The sequence below is a fragment of the Anas platyrhynchos genome, chromosome 9, assembly GCF_047663525.1.
Source record: "Anas platyrhynchos isolate ZD024472 breed Pekin duck chromosome 9, IASCAAS_PekinDuck_T2T, whole genome shotgun sequence".
In the NCBI taxonomy this organism is placed as follows: domain Eukaryota; kingdom Metazoa; phylum Chordata; class Aves; order Anseriformes; family Anatidae; genus Anas; species Anas platyrhynchos.
The window spans coordinates 19,988,372-20,000,027 of NC_092595.1; the positions used below are offsets into that span (position 1 = coordinate 19,988,372).

The 11,656-nt window shown below is 45.7% G+C and overlaps 1 protein-coding gene across 4 annotated transcripts in view; it reads right to left on the reverse strand.

Moving 5' to 3' along the window:
* SLC25A36 (solute carrier family 25 member 36) overlaps nucleotides 1-10,669 on the reverse strand; it is a 33,434-nt gene extending 22,765 nt beyond the window's left edge. For 2 of the 4 annotated variants that reach the window (XM_038183514.2, XM_027464052.3), the window contains exons 1-2: nucleotides 10,520-10,669; nucleotides 1,997-2,167 (exon numbers count right to left, since the gene is read on the reverse strand). In XM_038183514.2, the coding sequence (XP_038039442.1) occupies nucleotides 1,997-2,167; nucleotides 10,520-10,560 (212 nt within the window). In that variant the 5' untranslated portion in view covers nucleotides 10,561-10,669. Of the gene's footprint in view, nucleotides 1-1,996; nucleotides 2,168-8,062; nucleotides 8,863-10,519 lie in introns of those variants that run through there. The other 2 variants (XM_072042233.1, XM_072042234.1) reach the window with 2 other exon arrangements.
* Nucleotides 10,670-11,656: the final 987 nt, after the last annotated feature.

The following is an 11,656-nucleotide window of genomic DNA, read 5'->3' on the forward strand; positions in this document are numbered from 1 at the left end:
ACCCACAGCTGGGAGAGCAGTACAAATGTTCCATACAGCCTCAACTGACCTGCCAGTGTTATGTGGGGCAGTCCGCATTGCAAGGTCGGTCAGATTTCCATTATTAAGACCTCTGGTTTAAACTCAGTCGAGGTTAGATATAACAGGCATCAGCAACATGATATGCCCAACAGATACTTATGAATAAGGGAATTCGCTTCTGTTGCCAGAGAATGCAGTCACCTGCACTAGCTCTTCTCAGTTTGTTTCCTGGCACAGATGCCTTTAAAGTCACCTCTGTTGACACTAAGGATGCAGAACTGACTCCACAACAGTTAGCTAACTGGAATTCTGACAGCATTTGCCTAATTCAACTCGCTTTTAGACGAACAAGTACTTTAAGCTCACTCATGAGAGCCTTGGCACACTGCACTGAATTTGGTGTGAGAAAAGACAACCAAACCCTAACCCACAAATCAGAAAACATCAAGTATCGATAAAGGCATAAGTGACGGAGATCCAGATTGAGTTCCCTGCTAAATCCACTGAGATCACTAGTATCTTAAAGCAGAGGCCTAAAATAATTATGTTCTACAACTACATATTTCTACAGACACAGCACATTGCCATGTCATCTGGGATTTTTTTTTTCCATATTTGTTGTATTCAAAGAATTTGAAGCCTACAGAAGTTACGTGGCATTTCAGTAATTTGATACTTACAAGGAATAAAACACATCTAAGCAAAGAACAAAAGGAACAGTAGATACATATTCTCATACCAAGGATCAAGAATTAACATGTGTAGTAGCAATTTAAAAACAAACAAAAAAAAAAACAGCCCTAGCAATGAAGTTCATCATGAACTACCTCTACCGCACTCTGAATTTGTTTCCTGCAAAGACGGATAGAAAAACAACCTATTTTAGGCATTTTAGGGCTTCTATCAGAGGAGCATATGAAAAACATCTGATCATCCTGCAATTTATTTGGACCCATTTCTAAGTAGAAGGCAGAAAATCCAGAACATTCAGGAAAGAAGCTGAATTGCTCAGCTTCCACCATGAGAAAGTTAGTAAGGCAAAAGCCAGTGTTTCAGATGGAGCTCTCCTTCCTTGTCACAACCTGAGCCCTACCCACTCACATACTTGTTCCCAACGTGTTCACCCATCAGACACTTACCCGCAAAAAAAACAAATGAACAAACAAAAAACTTTCAATCAAGACTTCCAGACTAAGAAAAACCTTCTGCCCAACATGCTATTTAGGTACAAGCTCCATTTAAAAAAATACTGTGCTCTAACCTGAGCACTTAAATCCTTCACTGCAACTGCCAGAAGGGGTTGCCTACAAACTACTTCTCACTGATTCATTACAGATAACAGTAGCTTCTTACACTTGTCTGAGTCTGCCTAATGCAAGAAGCAGCAGCACATCTTTCCTGGAAGGAAATTTTCCTCCTATACCCAAATGCTGAAGCCACCTTCCCCTCACTGGCAAGATGGAGTCCCCCAGAGTGAAGGGAATCTTGCCTCTGTTCTGCAGACATTAGGAAAAATGCCTTTATCGTGAGAGTGGTCAAACACTGGAGGTGGCTTCCTAGCAGGGGGTGGCCCATACCTGTCAGTGTTCACAAGGCATTTAGATAACACCCTCAATAATATGCTTTAACTTTTGTTTAGCCCTGAAGTGGTCAGGGAGTTGGAGCTGATGATTTTGTAGGTCTCTTCCAAATGAACTATTCTAATTTTAAGCATTACATTGCTCCCAGTGAGTTTTTAGGATATAGTTTGGGTCCGTGAGTCCTACAGGGGATGTATGTTTCGACTAATTCATGGTGCAAACTGACACATGAAAGACATTTGGAAAAACAGAATGTGATACAGTTGAACAGCAAAATATGCAGTCATCTCATAGTAACATCATAATAGGCATAACAGGGTGAATCCTTTACATGGATTTGCCCATCACCCCTCCCCAAAAGCCCAACCAGAAACCCACTACCTATGCACACTCACTTCAAACAATGGAGAGGTCCAGGAGAAACTCTAGTTACTCGATTGACACTGGGACCATTCACAGTGTTGAGATGGACTTCGGAGATGTATAGAGTCACAGAGGAGGATTGCAACCGTGTTTTCACAACTTCCAGTGGACATGTCAGAATTGCACCAACTGTACCTCCACATCTGCAAAGAGAAAGAGGATCAGCGTATTCTAAACTGAAAAAAAAAGAGAATACAATAACGTATAATTAATGTTATACTGAACACATCTGAATTGCAAAAGGGGAAGAAATAACTGTAATGTGCGTGATAACTGTGGTTACGTGCCCTTGAAGGCAAGCACACTTCAGTCAGTTTGTTAATCACTTAATGTGTAGTGAAAATTTGAACAGACAAAAAGAGTTTCTGAAGTAGTGAAGGTGCACAGTCTTCATCACATGCTGTTCAAATCACTTCGGGAAACTAGCTCAGCATCTCCAATGTTTAACTTCCTGTGGTAAATTTTAACTTCTTTTGAATGTTCAGCATGCTCCTGACCACAACAGAGGTGCCAAAAATCCTTAAGGGTGGAACAGATTTATGCACCACACACACAGGGCTACATGCATCAGATCTTGGGAAGCTGCTAAAAACTGTAACGTGGCAATTTTATACCACTGAAATTAACAAACTCCCTTTGTATTTTTGGACGTGATACCACAACAGCAATGATTGTGAGTGCTTCCCAAGTCCTGCCCCGTACAGCAAGGCACACTCGGTTCCAAGAACAGCTCCCTGTAGGGCTGAATCTGGGAAGCCAGAAGTCTGCCGCTCATTTCTGTATGAAGGCCACGGGAAGCTGTGCGTGCCTTACGCTATCAGCGGCGTTATTCCCAGTCTGCTCAAGGAGAGCACAGCCAGGGACACGCTGCCTTTTAGCAGCTTTCTTCAGAGGGCTTCTCTGGTGCTTGTTCATAGGCTAATTAATAATTACCCACACTCCTGTTTAACTACGACCGCATCAGCCTCTGAGGGAAAAATATCAAATCCACAAATTTTGATTCCAAAGATAACCCCAAATTCTTGGAGTTCACTGTTATGAAAATAAATGCTACCCTTGAAACTTTTCCCATGTTCTCTTGACGTTGCCAAATACACTTCTTAAAATTACGACCTAGACATGGTATGCACTCATTGGTTTTCTGTTTTGTTTTTAAACAACAGATTTATATTAGGGTGTTCATTTGTTACAACTCAGCCTGAAATCCACTAACAACCACAGAAATATAGTTTGCACTGAACTCAAAGGGCTCAGTATTCACTCCTCTGAAGGAGTACGAAGAGCTGGTGTATGACCCTGACAAGCACTGAGAATAAGATAACTATCAGCTAGTTTGTTGAAACAAACTTTTAAATGCTGCAAGATTTGTTCATCAGTATCTTTTAAACAAGGTCTTCCTAAGTGCAAAGGAGAGTTCAGTACAAATTAGGAGAGTTCAGTACAAATTAGCAGGAATAGCTGGGACTCAAGTACTCCTGCAGGCTTTCATGGAAAAGGAGCTTTCAGAGTCTGTCAAGTACCGCTCTTTTCTGCTGCAAACAACACCAGAAATGGCAGTTATTAGTACAGTGTCACATCCTAAAAGGCTGATGTTTGTATGAATTAAACTGATAGTACCAAGCAAAGAATTATGTTTGATGATGTTCTCTTAATGGTCTGTTTGAATTAGCAACCTAGAGACAGCCTACTACTAGAGCATGAAGGCATCTCGTCCCAGCCCTAACTCCAACATTACACTGAAGTTTGCCCTCTTTTCAGGTCTGAAGAAAGAAATTAAGTTTGTGAGTCTGAAGAAGTGCAGTCTCACGGGAAGATGGAGGTCAGGTCCTGACATGCTGCACAGTAGCAGACCGACACAGCTTTCAGAGTAGTATCTTTAAAGCATCACTGAACGAGCATTTTGCTTGCCAGCACTTCTAATGTTCAGCTACAAATATATTTTTAAAACAGGAGTTGCAGGAATACACAGACTAGGGGAGCAAAATATATTTTAGCCAGTGTTGCAAGCAGTAGAAACCCCTGACACGTTTGGGTTGATGACATGCAATACCATGTGAGCCACCAGCAGGCCAGCCCTTGGTACAGCCTGACAGAGTTTTTATAGTCTCAAGTGTGTCTTTAAGACTGAGCAAGTCACTGCTCTTCCTGCGATTCCACAGCAGCCAGTGCTGCCTGGCAATGTGTGTGTGCAGGCAACACAGGCAGCCAGCTTCAGGGTTTGTTTCCTTTCTTGCAACCCCTCTGCTTCTGATCCCCCGGAGCCTGCTGCCACTAAGATCTTTCCGCATTTGATTTCAGGCAGGTTACATGAGGACTTGTTTTCAAGCGAAAGCACGTGGTAGGGTTTATATTTGTGTGATGATAAATACTACGGAAGGGGAAAGAAACGAGCAGGAGAAAACTCGGCCCCCATTCAGCGACAGGGCCTGGAATTTGGAGCCTTTAATGCCTCTGGCTCCAGCTACTCCGCACTGGAAAATTTTTCCGAAGTTGAAGATTAACACTGAGCTTGCAAGCTGCACGCTCCCCTGCAGCACACCCAAGCCACCCCGACGGCTGGCTGACTGCAGCAGCTCTTGTCAGGCGCTCCCTGCAGCTGCATTACGAGCAGGCCCCCAGCAATGGATTATGAGACTGGTAGGGAAGAGGGCAGACATGCAGCTACTCCATGCTTGCTCTTCTCAAGTCTGCCTTCTGAAGAATTGCTCCGTGACAAGGAGCCATTTACCCCCAGGGAAGAAGAGCAGCTGACCACCTGCTTCCTTGGGAGAGCTGGGCACTCGCTGCCTGCCCCGCTTGCTGCCGTTCACATCATGATTTCCAGTGATCAGCACTCTGGGCACTGCTTCTTATCAAGGGGTTGGCTTTCTTTCTTTAAACAAGATAAAATGTCTCAGATAAACCGGTCAGTAGTGCTAGGCTGGATTATAATTCTCTTCCCTCCCCATTTTCAAGATCTCAAATGGCAACTTCCAAATGAAGAAAGCGGAGAAGTTCTGTGAAGAATTACGTGGATCCATACCACTCACAACATGTCTTTGCAAAATCCCAAATCTCCACTCCTGGCAAAATGTGATACATCACTTCCCCGGCCCTCAAAAACCCTCATGCAACAGAGACGGCACCTGAAGTCTAAGAAGTAGAAGAACCCCTCCCCCCCCCCCCCCCGCAACACCAAGGAACCAGTCTTGCTTAGTAGTACCAAGATCCAAGTTAGAACTGACCCACGAAGTGCAAGGATAACCCGGGAACCACACCGATTTATATAGCTCACTTGAATTTTAAGGTAAATACTGCAAGGCTTGGCAAAATAATCTGTTCATGAGAAACCTCAGTGAGCAGCCTGTAGATAAACAAAGAGAGACAACTCAGTAACTATGTGACCCGTAAAAATAAGCAACTGTTGAGGAACATGCCAGGTGTTCTGCCACCAGCAGTATTTTACTTAAAAATATGTTTCAAGCCTTGCTTATTTAACATACTAATGGAAGCACTGTGAAAGAGACACTAATTCTTTGTGCTCCTCACCCTGGCATGCCAGGCACAGGCAGCCTCCAGCTCCAGCTTAGGAGCGCTCTATAAATTGCCAGCAGATCACCACTATCACTCTGGCTGCCCTCCTCCCAGGATCAAATCTAGGTTTTTTGCTTGGTTGGTTCAGGCTTTTTTTTTTTTTTTTTGTAGTTTAACACAATTTAGGGAGTAGCACAGTTCTGAAAAACATTTCCCAAAAATCAGAAAATAGTGACATTTATTTCTCTTCTGATTACCACACGTGGGATTTTGTAAACTACTCCAGAAATCTCTGTTACCTAACAATACCAGAGCTTCAGCATCTCCAGTGCTGGGCCCTACTAACTGTGACTTGTAAAAACAGTTACAAATATGTAACTTTTTTGCTTCAAGATTAGCTGAGTTTCACCAGAGAAAGTGGGTAAGCAACTACTCTGCTGACGGCGCATAAACTGCAAGTGGAAAGGGCAGAGCGTGAGGCGCCCCTGCCCGAAGGTGGCCAGTCAGCAAGTGAGAGTCACCTGAAGTTCTGCACTGCGCTGCAACACAGGGCACAGTGCTAACTCCTGAAGCAAGGCAAGGCACTTTGCTAACGTGTAAACCAGGACACAGACCCAGCCCTTAATCCCAAAGCTTCCAAACTGGAAAAAAAAAAATCATTTTGTAAAAACTGATTTCTAATGAATGTCATGAAAGACCCTAGTTATCTTACCTATCCCAAACTTGACATTTGCCTCTCATCAGTGTTTACTACAAGCCTTTGTGAGCTTTGCCAAGTGCTTATAAGAAAGCTGACTTTTATCAGAAACACCTGATTGTATAAGGGCATGATAATCTCCCTGTAGGTACTAATTAACTTAAAGTAAATCCACACACACAAAAAAAAAAAAAAACACACATGGAGAAAAAAGGAAGATTAAAAGACCACTACTAACCCACACAAGTCAGAAAATTAAATATTCAGCTTGAACCGCACAAGACAGCACAAGAGCCGATGCAGTCAGCAAAACTGGTAGATATACAGCTACCAAACAAACTCAGAACAGATTTACAGCAAAACCAAGAACAGTTGTCTCTACTTGGTATCTCTTGGACAGAAGAATTTCCGAAGACTGCAATACAAGCCTAATCCAGAGAGCACCCATGGAAAAAAAAAAGTGCACTTGATTCCAAATGTATATTTAGAAGACCATCACCTCACCTGATTAATGTATTTGGACATATTTTGGCTTTACACTCTGCTAGCACTTCAGCACAGATCCTCAGAACAAGTCAACCCCTTGTCCCAGATCAACCTCTCTTACTGTGACGATATGCAAGGGAAGAAATACACATATGCTCCATAAGCTAATCCTGCCCAGCATTCAAATCAAGGGATTTATTTCCAGGGACAGCTGGACAAGAAAACGTTTTGGTGTTTCAGGTTGGGAGTACCTGCTTAGGAGTCGCTGCCCTTGTGCAGCATTGTGGGCTGCAGTCTGCTGCTACGTGTGGACACCCCTGCAGTGAAAGCAGGGACAGCTCTGGTGTGGATGAGGGTCTCAGCATTACAGCCACTGGACTGTCTGCAAACGCTCCCAAGAGGATTAATATTCCCAGTAGCGCTGGTACAGCTGACCTATAATTGTAACTAGCGCTGTTTAAGAACCACCAGCTTCTCTTCCTTTAGGTAATTGCTTATTTTACACAAGCCCAGGATGAGGCTTCATAGCACTTACCTTAGATTCACCTTTCACTGTATTTGGCACTGCGGCCTCAAAGCCTCAGAGATAACCCTTGACTCCGTTATCTTGGTTCTACATTCATTCATGTACTTTACCTGCTGCTTCTCTTTCCTCTGTGAAAGAGTTCCCTGCAAATACTGACTGACAAGATAAACAGTGAGAAAACTGATCTCAAAAAGCCGTCAGGAAAACACCGAGCCACTTGCAAGCAGAACGCTTTCTAATCTCTTTACCACCTACCACAAATTCAGGTCACCAGACTGGCAGCAATTTCACAGACCCATCTTACAGCACAAGAGTAACGGGTGTGCACGTCGACAGGTAAGTTGCAGGTCTGAATATCAAACCTACGGTATCCCTCTGTTGAGAAGGAATTTAAGACCTTTGGGAAGTGAAGTTTTCAGAACCAGCAAGAATGCATCTCACTAATCTGCAAGTTCCAGGGGTTTCCGATTATTATACTGCTAAACTTGTACATTACACACACCTTTCTCATTAATACACTGGCTAGGAGTACCAGCAGCCAGCAGCCCACAGCGCCCTTGTTCACAGATTATACTTTTTGCTGAAATTTTAAAAAGTAACAATTTTAAGTTAACTTCCTTAAACTAAGAAATATTAGTCAAACCTGTTTCTAATTAACAATGTAAAAATGAAATCCCCCTGATGTGCTGACATACAAAAACATACAAGTGAAAATTGGAAAAAATAACACGAGGGGAACTGCTTTCCATTATCCAAAACAAACACTAACGCCGAGAGCATAGCTTCTATTAGGACCCAGGGCAAATAAATACTTACAACGTGACATTTGTATCAAGTAAAACAGCTTGACAGCTGAAAACATCAGTCAACTAGAAGGAAATATGAGAAACATTAGCTTCACAATTCTTCAGATACAGCTATTTTAATGCAATTTGGTCATATCACGGAGCAAAACCCAAGCTACTCAATGCTTCAAGAAAGAATTGCCTTTTTTTTCCCCCCCTGCAGTAGAGTACCTAAACACAAAATTAACCTAAAGTTGAGGCAGAAAGGCACTAACCTTCTCCTATGCCTCACAACAGGAAGAACTAGTTCTCAAAGACATTCAGGGTTATGCCAGGAATGTATTTTAAGGAAGGAGGGAGTCCAGGTGCTTGGTAACTCAATTACAGGTCAAGTGCCTATTTTCTGACAGGCAGTTAGAAAGGCAAAAAAACACCACCAATCACCATCCTACGCTCTAAGTTATTAACTAACATCTTCCTAACTGAAATAAAGAAAAATCCACGAGTCTCTCACATGTACAGTATCTACCTTTCTAAAGAATTCTAACTATCTTAAGTGCATTATTTGAATTTTGACTATTTTAACCACTACAGGGATTCTGGAATAAAAGCACCTGAGTTTACACGGCCAACACGTTGTCTACAGTGACAGCAGTGGTTATCTGACTACCAAATGGAAAAACAGACAACATAAATACAACCAACTGCTTGACTCCTGAAAAGGGTGAGTTCGGAGGGATGCAACCAAGTACCTCAGCGGAAAGTTGAGCTTCCCATGAAATATGATGTTGTGTCAGGATCCAACATTACAGGCATCCCAGCTATGGCCCCACAAGGATGAGATACAATTAGCAGAGGGAGCTGGGTGGTAGCTACACAGTTTGTGGAAAGAGATCCTGACAAATAAGTTCATCAGGACAAAATATGAGCTAAGTAAGCGGCTGCAAATGTGTCACAGCATGAAACTGAACTTCAGGTCCACTGCTGATCCATTCTGGAAGGCTCCCTGCAATCACTCTACAGTTAGGAGTGCATGATGGTGGTTTTGCAAACAGCCTAGAAAACTATGTTTAAATGTCCTAAGACACGTCCTAAAGTTAGTGCATAGAACTAATTGGTTACAAATCGTAGCAGTTACAACTGCTTTTTTTGGAACATGTTAGTAAAAGGCTGTAACGCTTTTTCTTTTATTAACATGGAATTCTTATTTTTCCACCTTATTTCCAACAAGAGTGATGTTCTTCCCATGCTATGTATTTTCTGCTTCTGAATGGGACTGCTGTTACTGCTTACACGTACACCTTCAGAGAATCTATTTAAAGTCAAGGAAGTCTAAGACATACATTGGGTGGGGACTGCACGTGAAAATAGTACTTTGTTGATGTATTGGCTGATGCACGAACCAGTCCAGCAAAATCACTTAGAAGAGCTTCCTTTTCTAAAGAAATAAAGAAGCACCATTTCAATTCATTGATGGTGCTAGACGTCATATGCCCACCATTCCAAAATAAGTACTGAATTAGTTATTTTTAACACAGGATTAGTATTTCTGTTACACAATATCAGCCACATTTACAACTGACATGCAGTTACGAGGCAGAGAAAGGTGAGATTCTCAAAAAAAAAATAATGAAACTAACAGAGTAAAATTACTTTTAAGAAATCAAATCAGGTAGAAATTGGTGAGCAATTTTCTTCCGCTACTGTACCCCTACCCAGTACTGCTAAAATGGTCAACCAAACCTCTTGGGTGGGGATATGGATACAGAAAGATATAGAAAAAGAGGGAGGAGAGATTATTAGAAATACAATGCCAACTTCCACATGAACCAGTAATAGCCCAGAAGCACTGCAGTTTGACAGCTGATGTTGAATTGTCATGAAGCAAGCTAGGCAGCTACCAAAAAATCCTAGAACGGCCCCACCTACGTCGCTAAAACAGCAATGTCATCACTTAGAGCTTCAGTAATGAAAACGGGAATTAAAGACTTAACGCAGACGTTACAACAAGGGTCAGCAGATTAAGACATCAGCGCTGGCTGCATGCAACCTCCCCTGCAGCCCGAAGGGAAGCCGAGCTTCCTTCCTTCTCAGGGCCCCCCTAGGACTGAGGAGGGCTCCAGCAGATCGATCCGCAGCCCCCCCGCCAGCAGAGGCGCCTGGCGGTGACCCCGCACAGCTTCCCCCCTGCCCAGCTCGGCCGGGCTCCGCTCACCGCCGGCGTGGGGCCGCTCCCGGTCCCCCCGCCCGCTGCAGACGGGGGCGGAAGCTGCACCGCGCCCCCCGCCCCGCTCCGAGCAGGCCGCGCACCCACAGCCGGGCCCTCAGCGCGCGGCCTCCCCTCGGGGCACCCCCACCGCGGGGTGCCGGCCCCCGCACCGCACCGCGCGGGCCGGGGGGCGCTGCCCACGTTCCCCACCGCCTCACGGGCCCCGTTATCCCCCCTCAGCCCCCGCCCGGGCCCCGAGGCCCCCCCCGCGCCCCGCACCCGCCGGCGAAGAGGTGCACCAGGGTGTCCCGCTGGCTCATCCTCGGCAACGGCCGCTTCCGGCCCGCGCCCGCCGCTGCGCCGCTTCCGGCGCGGACGGGGCCGGGGCTGGGGACGGGGCTGGGGAGGGGGCGGGGCCCGGCCGCTGGCTCCGCCCCCTCCCCGGGCCCCTACGGCGCGGAGAGGGGGGCGGAGGTAAACAGAGGCGGCTATTGGCTGGGGGGTGACGTCACCGCCGCGCTCCGCACTATATAAGCGGGGCCGTGGCGGGCGGGCTTCACAACGCCGCCCGGCTGCCGTCAGGCGCGGGTCGTGGTCCCGTGGTGCCCCGGGTGAACGCCCCGCTCCCTCACAGCGCCCTCGGCCCCTGCCCCTTGTTTTTTTGTGTTGCAGGCTGCTGGGGGCTCCCCGGTTTTGTACCATTGGGGTTTTTCCGTGTGGAGCGTTGTGAGTCATCAGCGCGGTTCCGTGCCGCAGTTCTTCAAGAGCAGGCGTTACGTTGTACGAAATCAAAAATGGTGCCCCACGGGGCAGGTATTAGCGTGGCACATAAAATTGTCTGAGTCAATGCTCTCAGAGCCCGAGCACCTTCAAGCAGATAAATCATAGAATCATAGAATATCCTGAGTTGGAAGGGACCCTTAAGGATCATCAAGTCCAACTCTTGACACCGCACAGGTCTACCCAAAAGTTCAGACCATGTGACTAAGTGCACAGTCCAATCTCTTCTTAAATTCAGACAGGCTCGGTGCAGTGACCGCTTCCCTGGGGAGCCTGTTCCAGTGTGCAACCACCCTCTCTGTGAAGAACCCCCTCCTGATGTCAAGCCTAAACTTCCCCTGCCTCAGCTTAACCCCGTTCCCGCGGGTCCTGTCGCTGGTGTTAATGGAGAAAAGCTCTCCTGCCTCTCGACACCCCCTTACGAGGAAGTTGTAGACTGCGATGAGGTCTCCCCTCAGCCTCCTCTTCTCCAGGCTGAACAGGCCCAGTGCCCTCAGCCGTTCCTCGTACGTCTTCCCCTCCAGGCCTTTCACCATCTTCGTAGCCCTCCTCTGGACACTCTCCAACAGTTTCATGTCCTTTTTATACTGTGGTGCCCAGAACTGCACACAGTACTCGAGGTGAGGCCGCACCAGC